We start from the raw sequence: 26801 nt of genomic DNA, 5'->3' as shown, positions 1-26801 counted from the left end.
GGGAGAACTGGATCGATGCTGTTGCAATTCACTTAAATTTCAACAGCTGTCAGAGAGAGTGTGTGTGTGATCTGCTTAGTCTTTGGCAAGTGGCAAAAGCACAACCATAAGCAGCTCTCCTCTTCACATTTTCTTAATGAAAGGGGTGCAGTGCGAACCACTGAGTCATCTTTCCACAGAGGGAGAAGCAAACATCCAAAGCAACAAACCTCGGTTCACATTCAAAATGATGTTGGCAAAGCACAAAAACAGTTCTTCCCACCAAAGTCAACCGCGTCGTTTTAAGTTGTTTGTTAACTCAGTTTCAATAATAATATAAATAATTAATAATCAGTTAAACAACTAACTAGTTGAACACGATTGCTCACAACTTTGGCATCCTATTTGACTCCTACCTGAGCTTCCGACCCCATAGTCTCACCATTACAAAGACCTTCTATATCCATCTCGAACATCACCCGCCTACCACTGCCCATCTGCAATTGAAACCTTCAGACTGGACTATCCAATGCTCTCCTAGCTAACCTCCCATCCTCCATAAACTTCAGTTCATCCAAACCTCTGCTGCACATATCCTATCCCGGAAGTCCCACTCACCCATTAACCCCGAACTCGCCGTTCCACCAACTCTGGCCTTTTGTGCGTTCCCTCCCCACACACCTACTACCCTTTTACCCTGCTATTGGTGGCCGTGCATTCAGCCATCTTGGCCCCATATTCTGGAAACCCCAAGGTTCCTCCCAATTCTCCACATCCCTCTCCTCTTTAAGACCCTCGTTAAATTCCACCGCTTTGATCATGCTTTTAGTCACTCCTCGTAATATCCCCTCCTTTGGGTCAATGTTTAATAATGCTTTAGACGATTGATGGGCCGGCGGGGAAAAGGAGAGAGAAGGCAACAAAAGAAAGCAAAAGATTGGCGAGACGTTTTTGACCTACACCTCGTCTGAAATTCACTAGCAGGAGTCTTGTAAACCCTATAAAATCAAAGGGATGAAAAGTTTGTTGGACTATCTATATCCAGCATTTTATACTCTTTAAAAATGTCCATTTTTCATGTGCTTGCTGAATTATAGCAGTAAGGTGCATTTAGTATTAAGTTTTGATAGTCAGAGCTCCTAGACTGTGAATCTAATAATTGAGTATTAACAAGCATTTATATATAGTGACCAACATAGAAAGATGGTACAAGGCATGTCAGAGGCATAATCAGACAAAGATGGATGCTAAGACAAAGGCTCATCCTCCTCCTCCATCATCACTGTGTACCAACATGTGTACCAACCTTCATATGCAGCATTACGAGCCTTTCGGTGCTTAACTATTTAACTGAACGTTAAACATGGGTTTATTCTTTGCTCAGTGACCTGCATCTGCTGCAAGCAATGCAGAGGCTGCAACAACTCAATTAATTTATAGCCTAACTCCCTCAGCTTCGATTCCTAGCACTGCGACGGATACTGAATATTTAATGCTTCATGCTGTGTAGACTGTTTTTCCAACATTAACATTTAGCACACAGTGACAAAGCCATCCTTGTTGTCATTTTAGCAAGTGCCTTTTTTGATAGATGACAAACTTGTGCGGCCAAATAGAGGGAATGCAATACTTAGCTGATGATGCAAAGAGCTGTTTGTAAAAGTTTCTGATCATTCCATGTTAACAAGGTCCAGCATTAAAGAGAGACTGGCTGATTGTATTCACACAGAATAGAATTTCAGCCTCAGCTAAAAGCTCTTACCCAAACAGAGGCTACTTCAAATCAATATATAAAACAAAGCATACACTGGCCTCAAAATTATTGCTAGAATCAGGCAATTCACATCAAGCATTTACAGCAGCCTAAAGTAAACCTCACACTGATCAAACACAGTCAATTCCACGGTCAGGTGGCAGAAATGGTATCTACTTGGCTTAAATAGGTCTACGCAGTTTATAATAGAAAATGCTGGAAAAACTCAGCAGGCCAGGCAACATCCGTGGAGAGAGAAAAAAGAGTCAACGTTTCTGGTCGAAACCCTTCTACAGAACTACAGTTCTATTTCTCTCTCCACGGATGTTGCCTGGCCTGCTGAGTTTTTCCAGCATTTTCTGTTATTTCAGATTTCCAGCATCCGCAGTATTTTGCTACCTTACGCAGTTTATACATGTTCCTAAATGTTATGGTTAAGTTATAAATAGGCAACACATTCGAAGTGCAAATAAGTATTAACAGTATATATAAAACAAAGAGCAACACCTCCTGATAGCACAGTTCATAAATTCACCACATGGTGTAGTACCAGGCTATATAGCCCATTAATGTCCCAAGGATGATGACTGGTGCTTGCATAGATAGCCAATCCCAGCCATGTAGTGTTGGACTGGTCCTGGACTGGAGGTTGGAGTGGAAACGCTGTGCAGTTTTGGTCTCCTTACCTAAGAAAGGTTTGCCATAGAGGGAGTGCAGTGAAGGTTCACCAGACTGATTCCTGGGATGGCAGGACTGTCATATGAGGAGAGATTGGGTCGATTAGGCCTGTATTCACTAGAGTTTAGAAGAATGAGAGGGGATCTCATTGAAACATATAAAATTCTGACAGGGCTAGACAGACTGGATGCAGGGAGAATGGTTCCCCTGGCTGGAGGGATCTAGAACGAGGGGTCACAGTCTCAGGATATGGGGTAGGGCATTTAGGACTGAGGAGGAGAAATGTTTTCACTCAGAGGGTGGTGAACCTGTGGAATTTTCTACCACAGAAGGCTGTGGAGGCCAAGTCACTGAATATATCCAAGAAGGAGATAGATAGATTTCTAGATGCAAAAGGAGTCAAGGGGTATGGGGAGAGAGCGGGAATATGGTATTGAGATAGAGGATCAGCCATGATCATATTGAATGGCGGCGCAGGCTCGAAGGGCCAAATGGCCTACTCCTGCTCCTATTTTTCTATGTTTCTAAATAATCAGCCAAGGTTTCCACTCCTACCCAGTGATCCCTGCTGAAAAATGAGCATGTGGATAGGATCGGGTTTAAGTACTAAATCTAAAAGCTTGCACTTACTCAAGAGTCACATGCAATCGACACCCCACCTTCAAGAGAGCAGAGAAAATAGTGATTTGTAATAACAAAATGAAGTGGAGAGCAGACTTACCATTGTTAAGATGGCGCACACAATCCTGAAACACAGCATGCCACTTCTGCTGTTCTTTCGCGGATATAACACAGAAGTAATAATGACGTCCATACGGATGCCGTAAGATGGTGCGATACTCCGTTGGCCATTTCAGGAATGGGGTGCTGCTCGCCTTTCCCTTGATTCCTATGAAAAAGAAAAATGGTTCTATTTACTGCACTCATTTCTTATTTTGCCCTGAATGTTTCCAAGGTTGAGATGCCTTCTTTTTTTTTTTAACACTTCCTTTAGTGCCCCTTTTTTTGGGTTGTCATCCCACATTCTACACCATCATAGCTAATAGGAGAGCCAAGCAACCTAGCTCTGAAATGTAGAGTACAGGGTGCACAGGAGCATTTTGGAAGTGAACTCATTGCAATTTTCCTTCATTTGTGCAGGAAAAGCATCTTTGCTTCTGCTCAGCTTCCCAAGGGCAGAGTTGAAGACTGCATGTGCAAAGGATTACAAGTACAAAACCTGTGTCCTTCTCTAATATGGTGGAATAAAGTGATAACGGAGCTTCACCCAACTCTCCAATTGCGTAGGGTGCTGTGAACTTGCAGCATTGAAGCCTAATATGAGGCATGGATCACGGAAATCTAATCCTTTCACAGACTGACTCTTTCAAAAAGGAAAGTAAAGCCTAAAAACAGCCCCAGCCAGGTAGAACCAAACAATCTCTGGCTGAGAACTTGGCATTTTAGAACAATATTTCAGCCAGTTGCACTCTATTTAGTCACCCGTTCAAACATTGCACACCTACCACCCCTATACATAGCATACTGTGGTTCTATTCTACTGCCATTACTACGCCCCAAGCTTTATTTTCTTCATCTTTTACCTGAACTGCGCCATTCTGGAGAGCAAGTGACAAAGCAACCACTGTCTACACTGCCAAAGGCAGATTGTCATTCAATTACCTCAAGACAGCAAAATGCTGACCAAAAGCTAGTTGAAGTAAATTAGCCAAATGGTCGTTCCCAGTTTCATGCTTAGGTTATACTACTACCTGGGTACATTTACCTGATTAAAATGCTATCGCCAGAGGTCCGATAAGAACCCACCTTATGTTTAGAGCATCAACCCAAACGGCCTGAAGTTAAAATTATATTTTGGACAGTCTGAAATGTTTAATTGGAAAAATTACTAAAAAATTTAGATTTTACAACTGTCAATTAAAAATGCAGGAATCTGAAATTTCATGCTAAATATCGAAGAAGGAAAAATGTCCAACCGCTTATTTTAACTGCAAGACACTACAGTGTTATAAAGCTTTTCATCCTTCCAAACACCTGGCAAACCAAGTAACCTTCCCAGCAGCAATGTTCACCTCAGTTCTTTGACAAAGGAGCTAACACAAGAGCTTAACTGCATATAAGACGACAAATACCTCAATGAAAAACAAACCAAGCATTCTAGGTTTGAGAAGACAGGTAGGAGGGAAGAACTTAGATTTTACAACTGTCAATTAAAAATGTAGGAATTCTGAAATTTCATGCTAAATATCAAAAAGGAGGAAAAATATTCAACTGCCCATTTGAACTGCAGGACACTACACCTTTATAAAACTTTTCATCCTTCTGCCCCTATTTTTTTTCCCCCCCACATGGCAGCTCTTGATTCTGCAATTCCCATTTACATCTTATCTAGACTCATCTTTTGTTTAACTTGTCCCATCATCTCATTTTGCCTTGCACCATCATCCCTTTTGCCTTTTAATCTCTCCTGCCTTCCACCCTATCACAGACCTTCCCTTTTGTTCTTTCCTCCCCACCCCCCTTTCCCTGCCCCTACACTTGCTTAAAAACCTGTTACAGCTCTAACTTTTTCCAGTTCTGATAAAGGATCATCGACCTGAAACGTTAACTCTTTCTCTCTCTCCACAGATGCTGCCCGAGTATTTCCAGCATTTTCTGTTTTTATTTTAGATGAGAAGAAGCTTAGTTAATAGATGAGCTACATTCCAAAGAACAAATATGACCACAGTGATAGATAATCTAATGTTCATTCATCTTTTACACGCAAATTAATTATGTCAACTTGGTAAAAAATATAGGAAGGTGGCTATCTAAGATTTGATTGAGCCCAGGAATCATGCTTTCTCATCATTCGTAGCAAGAGGGTTCGAGTACAGTAACAAGGATGTCTTGCTGCAGTTGTACAGGGCCTTGGTGAGACCACACCTTGAGTATTGTGTGCAGTTTTGGTCGCCTTATCTGAGGAAGGATGTCCTTGCCATGGAGGGAGTGCAGCGAAGATTCACCAGGCTGATGCCTGGGATGGCAGGAATGACGTATGAGGAGAGATTGGGTCGGTTGGGCTTATACTCGCTGGAATTTAGAAGAATGAGAGGGGATCTCATTGAAACTTATAAAATTCTAACAGGACTGGACAGACTAGATGCAGGAAGGATGTTCCTGATGGTCAGGGAGTCCAGAACCAGGGGTCACAGTCTAAGAATAAGGGGTAAGCCATTTAGGACAGAGATGAGGAGGAATTTCTTCACCCTGAGAGTGGTGAACCTGTGGAATTCTCTACCACAGAAGGCAGTAGAGGTCAAGTCATTAAATATATTCAACAAGGAGTTAGATATATTTCTTCAGGCTAAAGGGATCAAGGAATATGGGGAGAAAGCAGGGACAGGGTACTGAATTTGGATGATCAGCCATGATCGCATTGAATGGCGGAGCAGGCTCGAGGGGCTGAATGGCCTACTCCTGCTCCTATCTTCTATGTATCTATGTATTCTCTATTTCATCTGTACTGCTGCATTTAGCCCTCTTCTCCATTGTTCTCACTCTTATGTTCATTAATAAATAGACATTCTTATTATGAACACAGCTAGCTTTTGCTAGACACTTTATTGAGCACATGTGGACTAGGTACAGTATCTGTAGAGGCTTCCATCTTGACTGCTGCCTTGTGGGTAGCCTAGTGCCTCATGGGTAATGTAGTCTTAATATACATACAGCTGGGTAGTGTAGTCTTATACATACAGCTATATACAGCTCTACGGCTCCACCTAGTGTCCACTATAGAATGACGTTATTGGTTATTACACTCACTTTTTCCTTGAAAATTCCAGAACCACGTTCTTACATATTCTTCCTCCTCTCTACATACTAAAAGAACCAAGACATAGCACATTCTTTCCCCGAGTCCTCAAAACTATCAGACTCCTTACTTCCCTCAATTTTTCCTTCCGTCATCAATCTTCAGGCTTTTAAAACACAAGTTTGATGTTACTGAGTCTTCTGTTTTACCCTTTTCAACTTTGGTGGTGTCCTACACTATGGGCCTTGGTCCTTTATCTTTGGTTCTTAAGTATAATTTCTTTGAAAGATATGCCAAAACACTCATCATAAACTCTTGGGCAACAGTACACTTGAAAGCGTGCAATGACTATGAAATTCCCTTGCAGATATAGTGAAGAGAAACATGCGGCAACATTAGTAAGAGTAGAGTGAGCAGTTAACTTGCTTACTGGATCATAACCTCACAAAGGAGGATACTCTACTACCTATTTACCAAATATATTGCCTGGTCATAGATTTAGCCAAGGCATTCTTACCAACTAGTCAAGTAACTACACTAGAAGACGTCCCTGGTTTGAGTCATATAAAAAGTACAACAAAATGGTTTTTATCCCTCGAGGCAAATGATAGTTACAAGCAACTTAAGCAAAAGCCTCTACTGTGGTCCTCTGCCATAACAAAGTGCTAATCACGCAGATTTGTAGCCTCAAGCTTACAAGCCTCAAGTCCCATCATAACCCCAGATACCATTGAATGCTCCAAGTAGAAGCATTTATTCTGGCACCAAAAGAGCATCATGAAGCATTTAAATAGAAGTGATATTTAAAAAAAGTTAATGGAGCAACCCCAGGACTGAAGGTATGAAGCTTAGAAAATTAAGGTGCTCGTCTTGGGAGAAAAGCGGTCAGATTGAGGCCTTCTGTTGACTGCAGGTTGGGAGACGACTCCTGAGGCTACTAGAATGATCAAGAAAATTTAAAGGTTAAGTGCCTGCTTATTCTCCCGGTTTGGATGATAGCCATAAGAATCCCAATTTCCACACGAGTGCAGAGTTAAATGAGGAATGAGTATATAAATTTCGATGAATCAGGAGGCACAGTACAACCAGGAGCAGAAAACGTTGACTGCCAAACCCTGTTGAAGAGCATTCATAAAAACGGAAGACCAATGGTAAACAAAGAATGAGAGACATGTCACTTTGACATGAATTATGCTGTACGTCTCCTTTAAACTTTTGGATTTTTGAAATCTATTGTGAACCCACTGTATCAGTGTTCACCCAGCAACAAAGCACAGACTGTATAATGTCATCTAAAAGCAAACATGAACATTATGGAGCAATTGATTTGACAAAAACATTTTACATTGGCACTATGCCAGCTTTGTTATAAATAACTTAAATATTATTAAATAAAAGTTTGGCACTGAAATTAGAAATTTCAGCCTGGTGTGCACAACATTACTTTTGTTTGCTGCTCCCCCCCCAGTAATGATTTTTATTTATAATTTAGGACAAGCACATTACAATAGTAACAAAGAGCTGTCCGCATTTTCGACTGTAAACTGGGATACAATTGCTTGTTCTCGGGGAAAGGGCAAGTCTAATTGTGCTAAAATGTTGGAGGCTGCCTATAATTAATGTAAGAGTTCAGAAAATCTTCTGAAATGTTGAAAAGCAGTGGGCAATTACATAGAATAAAGACTGCTTACCTTGAGCAGAAAAAGATGACTTGTAAAAACATGGCTTAATGGCACTTCAATAATGTGGATATGTCTAGATCAATTATATGTTAAGAAATAGTGAGTGTGTGCGGGGAACATGGAGAGAAAGAAAAGGTCCAAAAGTAAGAGCATGATGCTGAAGACTGAAGATTCAATTTCACTCGAGACCACTGCTGCTCTCCCTCCATTGCCCCACCAACTTGTCACCTGTCCATTTCCCTCCTCTTTCCCAATCCAGAGACTTGACTGCATATCTGCCTGCCACCTGCTGGCCAACACATTTTTCCATAAAGCTAGAACCTCAATGCTTGGTTGTAACACAATATTCAACCTCCAACTGGAAGCAGAGATGATACACACCCTGTTACCAGATTAATACACACCCCGTCACCAGATTAACACAAGTCAAGCATTCAGAATTTATTCCGACTCACATCAGTGTTATGTTTGAATTCATTAGGTTCAGTAATAATACATCTGGTTAGATGGGCAGAACAGTGGCAAATGGATTTTAACCCTGAAAAGTGTGAGGTGATGTATTTTGGGAGGACTAACAAGGCAAGGGAATACACAATGAATGGTAGGATCCTAGGAAGGACAGAGGATCAGAGGGACCTTGGTGTGCATGTACATAGATCCCTGAAGGCAGCAGGACAGGTAGATAAGGTGGTTAAAAAGGCATATGGGATACTTGCCTTCATTAGCTGAGGCATAGAATATAAGAGCAGGGAGGTTATGATGGAGCTGTACAAAATGCTTGTCAGGCCACAGCTGGACTATTGTGTGTAGTTCTGGTCACCCCACTATCGGAGGGATGTGATTGCATTGGAGAGGGTGCAGAGGAGATTCACCAGGATGTTACTTGGGCTGGAGCGCTTCAGCTATAGAGAGACTGGACAGGCTGGGGTTGTTTTCCTTAGAGCAGAGAAGGCTGAGAGGGGACCTGATTGAGGTGTACAAAATTATGAGGGGCATAGATAGGGTAGATAGAAAGAAACTTTTCCCCTTAGTAGAGGGGTCAATAACCAGTGGGCATAGTTTCAAGGTAAAGGGCAGGAGGTTTAGAGGGGCTTTGAGGAAAAACACTCTCACCCAAAGGGTGGTTGAAATCTGGAACTCACTGCCTGAAAGGGTGGTAGAGGCAGGAACCCCCTCAACATTCAAGCAGCATTTAGATGAGCACTTGAAACACCATAGCATACAAGGCTACGGACCAAGTGCTGGAAAATGGGATTAGAATAGACAGGGCTTGATGGCTGGAGTGGACACGATGGCCGATGGGCCTCTCTGTGCTGTATAACTCTGACTCTTGACATCTTCTAACAATGAAATGAGGCAAATTTCTGATTATTTTGCCTTTTTTAATAATGTTCTCTGCTCTCATTGACCAGTTCGCAGGTGACATTTCATTGTGTTAAGTATTTTATTCTAAACATGCAACTTAATTACATTTCACACTTAGCAACCTAGAACTTATTAGATAGCCAATTAACTGTTGCTAACAGCCACAGCACTACATTTCCATACATTTTAGTTAAGGATTATCAACAAGTATTTAAATTAAACACTTGAAATAGTTGACAAATAGCAAACATACCCACTGATGGCCGCTGTGTTTAACACAAGAAAAGCATGAAGAGATCATTTTACTCAGCGCAACTGAGCCTTCCAGAGACCACATACACTTCAGCCCCATCAAACTTTATGACGAGGGAATCTTCTGCATAAACACTGCATGCAATCAAGGAAAATTCCAAAATTTGTCCCCATTATTCACCTCTAGCCAACTATCTCCTTTCTAGCCCTAGCAACAGGAATGAACATGACCCCTGGAGCATTTAATCTTTTTCCTCATTATGTATCCTGCAAGTTTCCATCCCATTCCCAACCAGATATTTATCCTGCATTTTTCTCAATGAGTATTCCAGGGAAGTTTTTTTTTTTTTATTTTTTTTTTTATTTTTTTTTTTTTTTTTGAGACCCACAATGCTCAGAGGCGAGACATATGTATTACATGACGGAAACTGTATAATAAGCATCATGACAAAAGAAACACAAGTGGAGGAAAGTCATAAGATTTCTTGGATGTTAAGCAGAGCTCTCATTTTTCATTTCTTCCCAGACCACCGAGACATCAAGATTTGACCGATATTTACCTCAGGATATGCAGCCGATTATCCGCGCTAGCTCAATTCGCCTCCTTTAACTTAATTTGTTACCTACTCCATCCCTTCCCATAATTTACATAATAAACGTCACTGGTGTTTACCTGGCATACTGTTGTTAACCAGTTCCAGATACTGATCCATTGATTTCAATACCTTGTAGCCTGCACAATTAATAACTCCCTTTGGGTTGGATCCTCTGTCAAAGGCCTGCAGGAAGAAATTTGATTTACAAAATGTTAATAGTCCAGTCATTCATTTTTACCGATTTCTAATTTAAATACAGATTAAAAAAATTAACACTATCCCCAACGCTTTTAAAATCTCACGATAGGCGAGTTACAAAGCAACGTTGATGCCAAAAGGTCATGAATTGCCGAACCCATCACCCCCTGTTTCAGCTTCTCCACTGAGCCCTGGGAAGCTGTTGTGAAACCATCCTGCTGAGATATGTTCCATTGTGAGCTGCAACCGCAACAAAAACTCAATGACTAAGTGTCAGCTGTGGCTCAGTGGGTAGCACATTCGCTTCGGAGTCAGAAGGTTGTGGGTTCAAGTCCCACTCCAGAGTCTTGAGCACAGAAAGCTAGGCTGACACTCCCAATGTAGTGTTGAGGGAGTGCTGCACTGTCGGCGGTGCCGTCTTTCAGATGAGACGTTAAACCGAGGCTCCGTCTGCTCTCTCAGGTGGACGTAAAAGATCCCGTGGCAGTATTTCAAAGAAGAGCAGGTGTCCTGGCCAATATGTATCCCTCAATCAACATAACAAAAACAGATTATTTGGTCATTATCACATTGCTGTTTGTGGGAGCTTGCTGCACGCAGATTGGTTGCCGCGTTTCCCATATTACAACAGTGACTACACTCCAAAAAAGTTTTGGCTGTAAAACGCTTCGGGATATCCAGTGGTCGTGAAAGGCGTTATATAAATGCAAGTCTTTCTTTCTTTTAAATATACCCAAATTGGCCAATGCCTTCCAAAATCTCACCCCTTTAGATCAGGGGATTCCAACCGGAGGACTGAAGGCAAATGCAGGGCATCACCCCACCCTCCCCCAAGCCCTGGCAATCCAACCGTTAAAGCCCAGGCAAGTTGGGTCTTTTCGCACTTGTCCAGTCTGAATTGTGTGTGCCTGGAGAAGGTTGTTATCAACACTATTGCCTCATTGGTGGATTAATCCTGACTCAGACACCAATACCTGTTAATAACAGTAACTTACCTGCAAATTAACAGGAAGATAAATTTAAACTCGATAATGCAACCCCTGAAACTCCACAATATACACCTATGCAGTCTGCAAAGAGAAAAAGGCCAGACATCCCTGTCTTAGGTCATTGCGCTTCTGTTGTTTTGAGCACATTGAGATCTTGAAGAATGGAGGACCCATCTGACTGGGAGCCATGGCAGAGGCTAGATTAGTTCTGTCACACAGCACAGACCAGTTCTTAGCCAAGGCCAACACGGAATGGTTGGTGGAAGTGCAGGCTTCTCTTTCAATCATAGTCTCAAGATAATTAGCTTTTGATCTTTTTGCACATCCTTCAATGGACTCTCAGGATATGAAGTCAAGCTTAATTGGCAGACAACAGAGGCATGAATCAGGTTCGTCTGACAGGAAAGGTTTCCTGCATTGTATGCCTACTTTGAACCCTACAATGTATAATTTCTGCGAGTTGCTAGTGAATTAGAACAAAGCAATACTGCAAGTGGAATCCCCCTCAGACTCAAGAGCATCGAGTAAGATCAATGACAATGGCAGGAGGAAAGGAACTGGAGTGGTGACACAGGGCTGTGCTAAAGGAGGTGTTAGAAGAGGAGCGTTACACAAGGGATGGGATGACATCTGTTAGAGAGACGTGCAATGAGAACATTCTGCAAGAATTTTGATGGCTTCCGATCATTATCTGCGATATGTAGAAGAGAAGGAATGAACACGAAAGATTTTATTACATGTTTGCTGATGGTAACCCGAGATTAGCCTTCATGCACAATCCAGAAAGCTCCCTTCTCCTGCTTCATTATAAACATTTCCAAAAACCTACGGTTTCCTCAAGTAGGAGGCGGCAAGAGGCTGGGGCAGCAACTGTATATTTTGGGCTAGATTTTCCACCTATTCATGGTCAATGGATGTAAAATCTATCTTCTCTCCCTGCATCCCCCAACAAAGCTAATAGCACATTTACCACGTGAACAAAAACTGCATCAGACTTAAAGTATTCATAAGGAAACCACTTCCTGCATACTTTGCACAAAAATTGTATGACAACATGCCATTATATTTGTGTTATACGCCGCTCTTTCATCTCATCTGGGAGCTATAATGTTTATTGGTTCCACATCCCCTCCAATCTGTTTCAAACTGTGGGCATTTAATATACTTCTTTAAACATGCACTGCCAAGTAAAAAGACACTGGATAAAAGTCATGCTGTGGCCAAAGCAATGCACCATGGGTAATCTGCAACATGATTCCGTTTACCTGTGGTCTCTTTTGGAAACTGAAATGATCAGGATCTGCAAAATTTGTGGGGAAGGCAAGCCATCATTAAAGCTGTCCAACCATAACCAAATCCAAGGGAAAGACCAGGATTTCAGAGAAGCAGCAAAAGTGAACGAGTCGGATATAATTATATCAGAGATGGGGGTACAAATCCAACCCAGACACAGTTTTTTTTTCCCTCCCCAGAAAGTATGCTAACCTTTTAAATACTGGTTGGCATGTATACGAACTGCTATTCAAACAATTCAAATGAAAGTCAGTTCCAGCAGAATCAGAGTACTTGGAAACCACCCAAGTGCAGACTTGATTTTCTAAATAAAGATGCTCGTCAGTTTGGTATACACAAGAAAAGGAAAGGTTGACCTGCAAGGTGAAACATTGTTTTTGGGGGGGTGGGGGCAGGAGCTAAGAGAGGAAGGGAATGCTGTGCTACAAATGGAATTTAAATTATGCATCTTGCAACAGCTTTTCTTGCTAAGCAGCAGGATCCATTCCATAATCTAGTATATCAACAATTCAAGGGATTCTAGTTTTGTTACATGAATAGTTGCCTAATCATTGGTAACACTGCGCAGCAGTTATGGCTGTGACCATATTAATTTTTGCAAGAAAAATGTTTTTTTTTTATATAAAGTGAAACAAGGTTTTTCTCATTAAAAAGCTGTACCTGCCACAAGTGTGTCTCTTAGACCCTGAATAGTGAAACTTCGACAAGACGTCAATTAGTATTTAATTCCAATGTTATGACTAAATGATTGGTTGCCCCCCCTTCTCACATAGTCAGATCCATTAAATACTTTGAGATTATTGCGAGAGTTCCAGTAATGAATTATGAAAAAAGTCATCAGATCATAGTTTAGCTAGAATTGCCCTACAATTATGGTTCAAGTTAGTTATCAATTATCTCTCATCTCCTTTGTGGATAAAGCTGCAAAATTGAATTCTTTTGGGCAGTAGCATCAGTAAACATCAATTAACTGAGCGAGCGAAGGAATGGCAAGCAGGTTTAAGGTAATTATTATGGAAAATATAGAACCTATATATTTGCATGACTGCCAACTGTCATGGGGGGGGGGGGGGGTATTTGTATATGAATACTGTCTAGCCTTTGAGACTCCTCAATAAGCTGAAAAAAAAAATCTGTATTGGAAATCTGACATAAGGAAAAATGCTGGAAATACACAGCAGGTTCATCAGTCCCTGTATAAGGAAAAGACAAGGCAACGTTTTGTCTGCAAGTCCCTTCCCTCAGAAGTAAAAACAAAGATACTGAAGTCCTTTTGCATGGAGAGAGAGAAAAAGGAGGTAGAGGGGGGCAGGGAGAGATGGGGGAAGAGGAAGATAATAAATACTCAAGTCACAGAGAGGAAGTAAACAGGCTCAATGAATCGCAGACTGCTCAGTAGTAAACCAAAAACTATTTGTATGGTTAACGGGGACATCTAGGTGAGGCGATGAAAAGGCGTTAAAGGAACAAAAAGTCAAAATAAATTAGGTAAAAGAAAGGCTTGCATTTCTACAGCGCCTTTCACGACCACCAGACGTCTCAAAGCGCTTTTGAAGTGGAGTCGCTGTTGTAATGTGGGAAACACAGCAGCCATCTTGCACACAGCAAGCCCCCACAAACAGCAATGTGAAAATGACCGGATAATCTGCTTCTTTTGTTATTGTTGTGTATGTACCTTTAAGAGAAGAACTGATTCTATATTGCAGTACCGGCAGTGACCACCCCTGTATATAAAGCCATAGCAGGCTTCTGTATTTCAGTCTTAGGTTACCCCCCTGTTCAGTAAATACCTTGTTTTATTGTTCTCCTGCAGTCCGTGTATTATTAAGGCGCGGACACTACAGTGGTGACGAACAGGTTCGAACTCACCTGCAGTACTGCATCACCTCACGGGAATCTTTCCCTGCGAAGAAGCTTCTTGGAGGTCGAAGTCAGAACGGGCATCGACCGCGGGCAACCGCCCAAGGATCCATCGGAGTTCGGAGAGTTGCAGGAGGGGCTGTGGAGAGCTGGGCTTGGCTCCCCAGTCAAGGTGTTCCAGCAAATCGTGCTGGTAGCAGGTAGTGCGCTGACCTTTCCGGACTGCGGCGGGCTCGAGCGGCTCTGCAAAGGGGCCGTGCAGCGTCGTCGGGAGGAAAAGAGAGAGAGAGGGTGGAGCGCACAGGGCGCGGTTGGTGCTCAAGAACCGGGCAGCGTAGCAAAAATAAAACAAGGGGAAGGAAAAGTAAGACGCGCCGAAGCCGCGGGGTCGCTGCCGTTACCCTGCAGAACGCTAGGAGCAGCGTGGCAGCAAGGGGAAGAAGGAAAAGCGCGGGAGGCGCCATTTTAATTCATTGGTGAAGAAGAAAAAGCGCGGGAGGCGTAATTTTAAATCACCCAAGATGCCGAAAAGTGGCAGTATCACTGCTTTCGACAACGAGGTAGAAGACTGGACCATGTATGTGGAAAGAATTGAAGTGTACTGCGAGGCAAATGAGGTGGCCGATAAAAAGAAGGCGTCGGTATTATTAAATTTGATGGGCGCGAGAACGTACGGCCTATTGCGGAATTTAATTACCCCAGCTAATCCAATGGAGAAAAGTTTTGAGGAGATTGTTAATATCTTACAGGAACACCTAAACCCTACACTGCTGCTGATAGCAGAAAGATTCAAGTTCCATAAAAGAAACCAGCACAAAGATGAGAGCAATGCTGACTATCTTACGGAACTACGCAAGTTATCGAAGCACTGCCAGTTCGGAGCAGGACTGGCAGACACCTTGTGGGATAAGTTTGTCTGCGGGCTCCAGAGTGAAGGAACCCAGAAACAACTACTTTCGGAAAAGGACCTGACGCTAGAACAGGCTTTCAGCGTGGCAGTATCCTACGAAGCAGCAGCACGGGGAGCTGCGGAAATACAACAGAAACCACAGGAATACAGCGCTAACGAAATGGTGTATGGAGCAGAAAAGTGCTATCGCTGCGGCAGAACAACCCATGATCAGAAGGACTGCTGGTTTAAGGACAAAGTATGCAGGCAATGTGGGAAAATGGGACACATAGCAAGAGTCTGCAGGTCGGGAAAGAAAACCAACACTACAAGAACTACTAAGGAAAAGTACAAGAAAGTAAAGAAATTGACAGACAGTAGTTCGGAAGATCAGGAGAGTGATAAGGACTCCGGGAGCAGGAGACTAAGTTGTCTAAAGTTACACAACGTGATCGCAAAGGAGGATCACCGAACCATTTGGGTCACCCTCATGATAGCACGGTCCCCAGTAAAGATGGAATTGGACACAGGATCAGCGCTAACTGTCATGAATCGACGAGACTATGAGCGGCTATTCTCACACATACCCTTGAAGGACACGTCCATTGTATTGAAGACATACACGGGGCAAAAAGTCTACCCCAGAGGGAAAATAAGGGTGCCAGTTGAATACAACGGCAAGGAAACACAGAAACTGTATCTATATATACTACAAGATGGAGGACCACCATTATTGGGATGTGAATGGATCCGAAAAATACAATTGGATTGGCATTCCATTCAGGCGCTAAATGTGACTGATAAAAAGGATGATGACGTCACACCTGAACGACTGTCAAAAATTCTAACTGACGCGAAAGAGGCGTTCCAACAAGGACTTGGGACTCTAAAAGGAGTAACAGCAACGATAAAAATCAAAGATAACGCAAACCCAAAATTTTTTTAAGGCCAGACCGGTACCTTATGCGATCCGCCCAGCCGTTGAAGCAGAGCTGGAGAGTCTGGAGCGTTCGGGTGTGCTGTCCAAGGTGGACTGGAGCGAGTGGGCCACACCCATCGTTCCTGTAATGAAGAAATCATTGGGCAGCACGCCTGGGGAACCGAAGAAGGTTCGCATCTGTGGGGACTTCAAGGTAACCGTGAACCCAGTCCTGCACACAGTACAATATCCACTTCCACGGATAGAAGATATTTTCACCTCACTATCTGGAGGGAAACGCTTTACAAAGATTGATCTGGCCCAAGCGTATCTACAAATGGAGGTGGAAGAAGCGTCTAGGAAATACCTCACGATAAACACTCACAAAGGCCTTTACCAGTACAATCGACTGGTATTCGGGGTAGCATCAGCCCCGGCTATTTGGCAGAGGGCGATGGAACAAGTCCTACAAGGGATCCCGGGGACCCAGTGTTATTTGGACGACATCCTGGTTACGGGCGAAAATGACAATGAACACCTTGCCAACCTGGAGCAGGTGCTCACGAGATTACAGGAATATGGGCTACGAGCCAACCGGCCCAAATGCGAGTTCTTCAGGAGACAAATCTCGTATTGTGGCCACATGATTGATGAGGAAGGGTTGCATAAGTCGCCGGACAAGATTGAGGCTGTAGTCAAGGCTCCAGCACCGGAAAATGTGTCGCAACTGAGGTCGTTCCTCGGGTTGGTGAACTACTACCATAAGTTCTTGCCGAATTGATCTACAATTCTGCACCCACTGAACGCCCTACTGCAAACTGGAGTAACATGGAAATGGAGTGATGAGTGTAAGCGTGCCTTTCAGAAATGTAAATGCCTAATCACTTCAAAAAAGTATTGGCCCACTACAATCCAACACTACCGATTCGGTTAGCATGTGATGTGTCTCCCTACGGCATCGGAGCAGTGCTGTCACACAAATTCCCTGACAGTTCAGAGAGGCCAATAGCCTTTGTGTCGCGCTCGTTAACCTCAGCCGAGCGTAACTACGCCCAGATTGACAGGGTGGCCCTCAGCCTGGTGTGGGGGGTGAAGAAGTTCAATCACTATCTGCACGGGCAGAAATTCACCCTACTGACTGATCAGCCGCCCCTGGTCTCCATTTTTAACCCAAAGAAGGGCGTTCCGGTGATGACGGCGCAACGGCTGCAAAGATGGTCACTTTTTCTAGGGGCACATCAGTACGACAGAGTACAAGGGTACGAAACAGCATGGAAACGCTGATGGGCTGTCGCGCCTACCGTTGCCTACGGTAGAGGAAGCACCTGCAGTGGACCCTGTTGAGATATTCCATGCGACCATAGTCGAATGTCTACCTGTTACAAACTCAAGTATAGAGAAGGGAACCCGAAATGACCCGACACTCTCTCGGGTCTATGATTTGACGGTGAAGGGATGGCCAGCACATGGCGACTCACTGTTGCCAGCATTCTCGCCAAGGAGAGAACAGCTGTCAGTGTGCCGGGGGACCTTGATGTGTGGATCCCGAGTGGTAATTCCACCCAAGTTGAGAGATAGAGTGCTCAATGAGCTTCATGAGGGTCATCTGGGAGGGGTAAAAATGAAGAGCTTAGCCAGGGCGTTTGTGTGGTGGCCGGGAATCGATAAAGAAATCGAGGAAATGACCAAGAGATGCACAGGATGCCAGAAGGTCCAAAACGCTCCACCACAGGCCCCGCTACATCCATGGGAGTGGCCCTCATCTCCATGGCAACGGGTACACATTGATTTTGCTAGTCCATTTATGGACTCAATGTTCCTAATCGCTGTGGACGCCCATTCGAAATGGCCAGAGGTCATCAAAATGTCCTCCACCATCACGGAGAAAACTATTGCAGTCCTATGGACCATCTTCGCCAGGAATGGCTTGCCAGAACAGATTTGCTCTGACAATGGGCCACAGTTTGTGTCAGAGGATTTCCGGAGGTTGCTGAGGAATAATGGGGTGAAGCATTACACATCTGCCCCATATCATCCAGCCACAAATGGATTGGCTGAGAGGTTTGTTCAGACCTTTAAAAAAGCCATAAAGGCAATGCATAATGACAACATACCACTACAACACAAGGTGGATAATTTCTTGTTTGCTTACCGGAATGCGACACATGCAGTCACCAACCAAGCTCCAGCCATAATGTTCTTCAACCAAAGGCTAAGATGTCGCCTGGATTTGCTCAAACCAAACATAAGATGAGATGTTGAGGATAAGCAATTCCAGCACATAAATGAGAAGCCAACCAGGAGCTTCAAGATAGGGCAACCAGTCTTGGCCCGCAACTACTGAACAGAAAAAATGGCAGCCAGGAATGATATGCACACAGCAGGGACCACTAATGTACACAGTGGACGTTGGAGAGAGCATCGTGAGACGCCATGCTGACCAGATTCTAGAGTCACAGGAACAAGCCAAACCCATACCACGAGCAGGTGCACCTGGTAATCAACCCGAAGTACAGATTGCGTCTACCTCAGAAGCAGTGGTATTGGAAGCTGACGAACCAACCAATGACAATGAGCCAGAATCAACTCCGCCGCAAGAACAGGATACTCGAGAAAGGCGCTATCCAGTAAGGATCAGGAAGCCTCCTCAAAGACTCAACTTATAAATGATTATTTCAGTTGATGTATATAGTAGAGAAAATTGTAATTGTAATTAGTTATTATTTAGTTGTTAAATGAATGTTATGTACGGTTTATCTAAAAGGGGAGGAATTGTTATGTATGTGCCTTTAAGAGAAGAACTGATTCTATACTGCAGTACCGGCAGTGACCACCCCTGTATATAAAGCCATAGCAGGCTTCTGTATTTCAGTCTTAAGTTACCCCCCCTGTTCAGTAAATACCTTGTTTTATTGTTCTTCTGCAGTCCGTGTATTATTAAGGCGCAGACACTACAGTTATGCTGATCGAGGGAGAAATATTGGCCAGGGCACCGGGGATAACTCCCCTGCTCTTCGAAGTAGCGCTATGGGATCTTTTACGTCCACCCGAGAGAGCAGACGGGGCCTCGGTTTAATGCCTCATCCAAAAGACGGCACCTCCGACAGCGCAGCACTCCCTCAGCACTGCACTGGAGTGTCAGCCTAGTTTTATGTGCTCAAGTCCCTGGAGTGGGACTTGAGCCCACAACCTTCTGACTCAGAGGCGACTGTGCTACCAACTGAGCCACAGCTGACACTTTGACAACTGATTAAGTTGGTGAAAAGTATGGAAATATTCAGCTAAGGAAAAAGCAGTTAAGGCAGCAAGACGAGAGAGATTTGGGAGGGGGGGAAAGGTTCAGGAGCTCTGAAATTAATGTGTTTGAATGAAAACAGGATGAGTTTTAAAATACAGTACATTGTAGACTGGCTGGTGAGAAACTAAAAAACTTAAGCCAACACCCCAGGTGCAGAACGGTCTTTTGACAAAAGGATTATAACTGAAGCATCAGAAAACAGCTCTGGCTGGTGTGGGTCTGAGGGTGGGGTCTGCGGAAGTTTCACAATAAATTCCAACACCTGTTCTACAACAGGATAACACATGGCGGCACAGACTGTTAGAGTCTGGTTCATCTCTGTACCCTCCCCATTTGCAAAGTGATATAGGAAGCCTTACAAACCAGTGGATATATGGAAAAGGCACTCGTTTAAAGCAATTAATACTGCTGCTGAACTCATTTAAAAATAAACTGATTGAATATCTAGCCAAAAAAGTGACACTGTAGATAAGGTTAAGATGAGAATCTCGATTGAATATATGGCCCCAGTTCTGTTGAAGCAGTCAAAATGTCACTTGTGGCCTGCAGCTTGCCGATGTTAAATAATCCAGATTGTATTGTTTGATTAACATTCTGAAATTTTTGCTAGTTTTCTTCCGGGGTCAGGAACAGGAATAGGCCATTCAGCAGCTTCTACTGTGGTCAATCAATGCTGGTCTATACAGTGTTTCAAACAGCATACGTGGTGAACTGGAAGTCTGTTGGTTGCCCCACACATTTTTCTGTACGTCAGTAAGGTTTTGACTGCACTTGACCTATGATGCGAAAGATGACCAGTTATTCTTCAGGTCATCTGTTTGTTCCATTGCCATGTAACCTTTCAAAATCTGGCTTAGGCTGTCTCATGTGATGGATGTTTATCGGTACATGAAATTATTTATTTTAAAACTGGTTTGCCAAGGGCGGGGTTTAGCTATTTATCCAAGGCGTTTAGTCATCTGAAATAATTGCATTTACTATGGTTCTTTTCAGATGTATAGGCACTCCCAAAAAGTTGCCACAAAGAATCTTTGTATCCTATTTCCCAGACTGTGATATTATTTAAATAATGCAGAATGGGCTTCTGTAACATTCACAATAACTAAACTATTCCTAATGTGAAGTTATGAAAAGAAGTAGTAATAAAGCTTGTCCGTTTCTCATGAAGAAATTTCATTTTACACACTGGTATCATTCCTATTAGCTAGATCTTTGTGAGCTTTTTTTAATCCTCATCTTACTAATGTGCAAGCTACAGCTGTGAGGTTTATCTGAATAAAGATTTGAGTCAAGGATATCACATATGCCCAAATGTGAAGCTACATTTAGACAAGTAGGACAAACCAGGCAGAGCAGCTGAAGGAGCTCACCAGACAGCAATCAAGTCTTGGTACGATAGCAAAATACTGCAGATGCTGGAAATCCAAAACAACAACAGAAAATGCAGGAAAAACTCAGCAGGCCAGGCAACATCCGTGGAGAGAAAATAGAGTCAACGTTTCAGGTGAACCCTTTGTCAAGATTAAAGAAGCACAGGAAATGAAGTAGATTAAGAGGCCAGGCTGGGAGAGAACAAAAGAGAAGAGACATTAAGAGGTATTCAAAACGAGACGGTGATAGGACTAGTAGAGACAAAAGGCGGCTCTAGATTAGGTGTGAAATGCGCTGTCAGAATGGGAGACAGCTGCCATGTGGGAGAGAGAAAAAAAAAGGGGGGGGCGGGGGAGGCCAAAACAAAGGTGTGGATAAAAAAGTAAAAATGTAATTGGGGCCGAGGTTATGATCTGAAATTGTTGAACTCGATAGAGTCCAGAAGGCTGTAAAGTGCCTGATCGGAAGATGAGGTGCTGTTCCGAGTTTACGGTGAGCTTCTGTGGAACAATGCAAGAGGCCGAGGACGGTGAGGTCCGAGTAGGAATGGGGCGGTGAATTAAAATGACAGGCGACCGGAAGCTCGGGGTCACCCTTACGGACTGAACGGAGGTGTTCCGCAAAGCAGTCACCCAATCTGCGTTTGGTCTCCCCAATGTAGAGGAGAGCACATCGTGAGCAGCGAATACAGTATACTAGATTGCAAGTACAACAAGTAAATCGCTGTTTCACCTGGAAGGGGTGTTTGGGGCCCTGGACAGTGGGAAGGGGGGAGTTATAAGGGCAGGTGTTACATTTCCTGCGCTTGCACAGGAAGGTGCCAGGCAAAGGGGAAGGGGTGCTGGGGGTGATAGAGGAGTGGACTAGGGTGTCGGAGGGAGCGGTATCTACGGAATGCTGAAAGGGGAGGGGAGGGGAAGATGCGTTTGGTGGTGGGATCACTTTGGAGGTGGCGGAAATGGCAGAGGATGATCCGTTGAATGTGGAGGCTGGTGGGGTGAAAGGTGAGGACAAGGGGAACCCTATCGTGGTTACGGGAGGGAGGGGCAGGGGTGAAGGCAGAAGTGTGGGAGATAGAACGGCAATCAAGTCTTGCTATGCAACTGGTTGGAAAGAGACTATTGTCTTTTCACTTCATTGCCATACAAGTTTGATGGTATTTCTTTCAGACAAAAAAAAAATCTTGCCCTTCATTTGTTCAATTGTGTTACTGGAGCATTGTGATGCTTTGGAAGCCAGAGGGTCCTGCGCTGCACCTGTAATGTAAAAGCAGTCAGGAGACCAGGACCATTCAAAAAAAAACACTGGATAACAATGATTTTAAAGGCCAAAATCTAATCATGGGGTTCAGCTGTCAGTAATAGTGAAAACAATGTGCCAAGTGGTTGAACATTATCTGTACCAAGATTACATTACAATTTGGAAATAATTCCAATATTGATCATTTAAATTTTGACCATTAGATTTGTTTAATCTTTGTATTTTCAGCCACTGTCCTGGTAACACAACTTGTGACTGCTACCATTAAAGTACATTGTGGGTCCTTTAAGTAGATTAAGATTTATTCTTCTGGTTTCCAGGGTTGGCAAAAGTAGAGTTGGTTTTTAAATGCATTCTCCTTGACGAGGGATAATAGTTTCAGTTCTTCATGTGTTTTTAACGTGGTAAATATAGGCAAGAGTATCTTGTTAGGACACAGAATGGTGAGAGACCTTATTGTACACAGAGAGAAAACGAGAATCCATCAAAAGGGCACACCTGGGAGTGATTACTGAAGTCGTAATATGATCTGGGCGTTGTGGTTGGAGGATGTTGTAACAGTCACCAGAATCCTCAGATAAGATCCCTATTGTGAAATTTTTGCAGTGCATTATCTCTTCCTTAAGTCTACACTGTAACGGTCATTATTGTACAAGGGTGTCCACGATAAAAGAGACACACATAATGAACGACAATATATACATATAATTAGTACACAAACTGCCTCAGTGAACACCACACTGTAATTACATAGAAAAATAGGAGCAGGAGTAGGCCATTCGGCCCTTCAAGCCTGCTCCGCCATTCAATATGATCGTGGCTGATCCTCTCTCTCTCTCAATACCATATTCCCACTCGCTCCCTATACCCCTTGATGCCTTTTGTGTCTAGAAATCTATCCATCTCCTTCTTAAATATATTCAGTGACTTGGCCTCCACAGCCTTCTGTGGTAGAGAATTCCACAGGTTCACCACCCTCTGAGTGAAGAAATTTCTCCTCATCTCAGTCCTAAACGTCCTAACCCGTATCCCAAGACTGTGACCCCTCGTTCTAGACCCCCCAGCCGGGGGAAACATCCTCCCTGCATCCAGTCTGTCTAGCCCGGTCAGAATTTTATACGTTTCAATGAGATCCCCTCATTCTTCTAAACTCTAGTGAACACAGGCCTAGTCGATCCAATCTCTCCTCATATGACAGTCCTGCCATCCCAGGAATCAGTCTGGTGAACCTTCACTGCACTCCCTCTATGGCAAGTGTATCCTTTCTTAGGTAAGGAGACCAAAACTGCACACACTACTCCAGGTGTGGTCTCACCAAGACCCTGTACAGCTGTAGTAAGACATCCTTGCTCCTGTACTCAAATCCTCTTGCAATATGGCCAACATATCATTTGCCTTCCTAACTGCTTGTCACCAGGGAGCAGGTAAGTGATTGGTTGGTGAGTATTTCTCTCTTTTCAATACAAGCTTGACTTCTGTGGTGTTAAATTTCTAGGGTCTCTGGTGTAGTGGGGACAGTTGGTAAATAAAGCGCCCTAGAGTATACCTGTAACTGGGGTATTGAATAAATTTTTAAATTAATTAAAGGAGTAAGTCATGGCAGGAGAGCTCAGACCCGTGTTCTGCTCCTCTTGCTCCATGTGGGAAATCAGGGACGCTGCCAGTGTCCCTGACGACCATGTGTGCGGGAAATGCATCCAGCTGCAGCTACTTGCAGACCGCATTGCGGCGCTCGAGCTGCGGGTGGATGAATTTTGGAGCATGCGCGATGCTGAGAGGCTCGTGGATAGCACGTTTAGCGAGTTGTTCACGCCTCAGGGTAGGGCAGCACAGGGGGTGACCATCAGGCGGAGCAACAAAGGCAGGCAGGTAGTGCAGGGAACCCCTGCGGACATCCCCCTTTCAAACAAGTATACCGCTTTGGATACTGTTGAGGGGGATGACTCACCAGGGGAAGGCAGCAGCAGCCAACTTCCTGGCACTGGGGGTGCTCCTGCTGCCCAGGAAGGGGGGAAAAAGAGTGGGAGAGCAATAGTGGTAGGGGATTCTATAGTAAGGGGAACAGATAGGCGTTTCTGTGGCCGTAGACGTGAATCCAGGATGGTTTGTTGCCTCCCTGGTGCCAGGGTCAAGGATGTCACTGAGCGGCTGCAGGGCATTCTGGAGGGGGAGGGTGAACAGCCAGTGGTCGTGGTCCACATTGGTACCAACGACATAGGTAAAAAGAGGGATGAGGTCCTGCATCAAGAATTTAGGGAGCTAGGTAACAGATTAAAGAGCAGGACCTCAAAAGGTTGTAATCTCTGGATTACTCCCAGTGCCACGTGCTAGTAAGTATAGGAATGGGAGGATAGAGTGATATACCTATCAATTCGTCCAATAAAAAGCGACGAGTTAGGAACGTAACTAAAGGTTTTTATTGACTAAATAACAGAGCCCACCCTCGTGGGTGATCGGGTCCAACAAGGAGGAATACCAGCCAGTCGACTACCTTTATACCTGGGCAGGTAGGTGGAGCCATGGGCGGAGTCGGAGGTGGTCAGCCCAGGTATAACAGCGCGACAAGAGGCGACCTCGTATAGTGATACAACAGTGAGAACAATACAACAGTGATAACTATAGAGTAACGATAGTGAACGATAAAAGTGGTTTACCACATTCACCCCTTGTTTAGATTTGAGTCCGGCGGGGTGAAGTGTACTACCAGTTCTGGTATGTCAGTCTGTCCGGAGGCCTCGTAAGCCTCTCCGATCGTCGCAGCGGCGGTGCTGCGTTATCCGGTGTTAATGCTGGTGTCTGCGTGGTCGGCGAAGGCTCGTGGGGTTCCGGCATGCCGTCTACCTGGGCTGGAATTGGGGGGGTGGTGGGGGGGGGGGGGGGGGTAAAGGTGGTGTCTCCGGAGTGCCCGAGGGTGCGAGGTCTCGTAAGGAGACAGTGTCCTCCCGCCCGTCTGGGTAAGCCACGTAGGCGTACTGGGGGTTGGCGTGCAGGAGGTTCACCCTCTCGACCAGGGGGTCCGTTTTATGGGCCCTCACGTGCTTTCGCAGCAAGACGGGCCCCGGAGAGGTCAGCCAGGTTGGTAGAGTGGTTCCCGTAGTCGACTTCCTGGGGAAAACAAACATTCGTTCATGGGGGGTGGCGTTAACGGCAGTGCAAAGTAGTGACCGGATGGAGTGCAGCGCTGTCGGGAGGACTTCCTGCCAGCGGGAGGTTGGGAGGCCCTTAGACTTTAAGGCTAAGAGGACGGCCTTTCATACCGTCGCGTTCTCTCTTTCCACCTGGCCGTTCCCTCGGGGGTTGTAGCTGGTGGTCCTACTTGCTGCAATACCTCTCGCTAGTAGGAACTGACGGAGTTCCTCGCTCATGAAAGAGGAGCCCCGGTCACTATGTATATAGTTCGGGAACCCGAACAAGGCGAAGAGGTCGTTCAGGCACTTGATGACCGTGGTACTGGTCATGTCTGGGCAGGGGAAGGCAAAAGGGAAACGGGAGTACTCATCAACGATGTTGAGGAAGTACACATTGCGGTCAGATGACGGTCGAGGCCCCTTAAAGTCGATGCTCAGGCGCTCGAAGGGGCGGGTGGCCTTGATCAGGCTTGCTCTGTCCGGCCTATAGAAGTGCGGTTTGCACTCGGCGCAGGTCTGGCAGTTCCTGGTCATGGTCCTGACCTCCTCGATGGAGGTGGTCAGGTTGCGGGCCTTAATGAAATGGTAAAGTCTGGTGACCCCGGGGTGGCAGAGGTCGTTGTGGAGGGTCTGAAGTCTATCAATATGCGCGCTGGCGCATGTAATTCGTGAAAGAGCATCAGGGGGTTCGTTCAGCTTACCTGGCCGGTACAAGATATCATAATCGTAGGTGGATAGCTCGATTCTCCACCTCAAGATCTTGTCATTCTTGATTTTGCCCCTCAGCTTGTTATTAAACATGAAAGCAACCGAACGTTGGTCGGTGAGGAGGGTAAATCGTTTGCCTGCCAGGTAATGCCTCCAGCGCCGTACCGCCTCCACAATTGCCTGGGCTTCCTTCTCGACAGACGAGGGTCGGATCTCGGGGCCCTGTAGGGTCCTTGAGAAGGCGGCCACCGGCCTCCCCTCCTGGTTAAGGGTAGCGGCTAGGGCGAAGTCGGATGCATCGCTCTCCACTTGGAAGGGGATGGACTCATCCACTGCGTGCATTGTGGCCTTGGCTATGTCTCCCTTGATGAGGGAGAAGGCCGCGCACGCTTCCTCCGTGAGGGGGAAGGATGTGGACTTCATGAGGGGTCTGGCTTTGTCCGCATAATTGGGCACCCATTGGGCATAGTAGGCGAAGAGCCCCAGGGTTCTCAAGTGCCTTAGGGCAGTGGGGGAGGGGTAGCTCCATGAGGGGGCGCATTCTTTCGGGGTCGGGGCCGATGAGTCCGTTCTCTACTACACAGCCAAGGATGGCAAGGCGCGAGGTGTTAAACACACATTTCTCCTTATTGTAGGTGAGGTTCAGCCGTTGGGCCGTACGGAGGAATTTCTCCAGATTCACGTCATGGTTCTGCCGGTCGCGGCCGCAGATGGTGACGTTATCTAGATAGGGGAATGTGGCCTGCAGTCCGTTCTGGTCAACCATCCGGTCCATCTCCCTTTGGAA

At 44.8% G+C, this 26801-nt stretch overlaps 1 protein-coding gene across 2 annotated transcripts in view; it reads right to left on the bottom strand.

The window, feature by feature from the left end:
* LOC147101813 (protein Niban 2-like) overlaps window positions 1-26801 on the bottom strand; it is a 261246-nt gene that overhangs the window by 83292 nt on the left and 151153 nt on the right. For both annotated transcript variants that reach the window (XM_085965775.1, XM_085965774.1), the window contains 2 exons: window positions 10179-10284; window positions 3132-3299 (listed from right to left, as the gene is read on the bottom strand). In XM_085965775.1, the coding sequence (XP_085821901.1) occupies window positions 3132-3299; window positions 10179-10284 (274 nt within the window). The remainder of the gene's footprint in view (window positions 1-3131; window positions 3300-10178; window positions 10285-26801) is intronic.

This window comes from Somniosus microcephalus, chromosome 23, assembly GCF_052327205.1.
Source record: "Somniosus microcephalus isolate GS21.2 chromosome 23, FLI_Smic_1.0, whole genome shotgun sequence".
Lineage (NCBI taxonomy): Eukaryota > Metazoa > Chordata > Chondrichthyes > Squaliformes > Somniosidae > Somniosus > Somniosus microcephalus.
The sequence above is the reverse complement of the archived record's forward strand: the minus strand, read 5'-3'. Positions and strand labels throughout refer to the sequence as shown.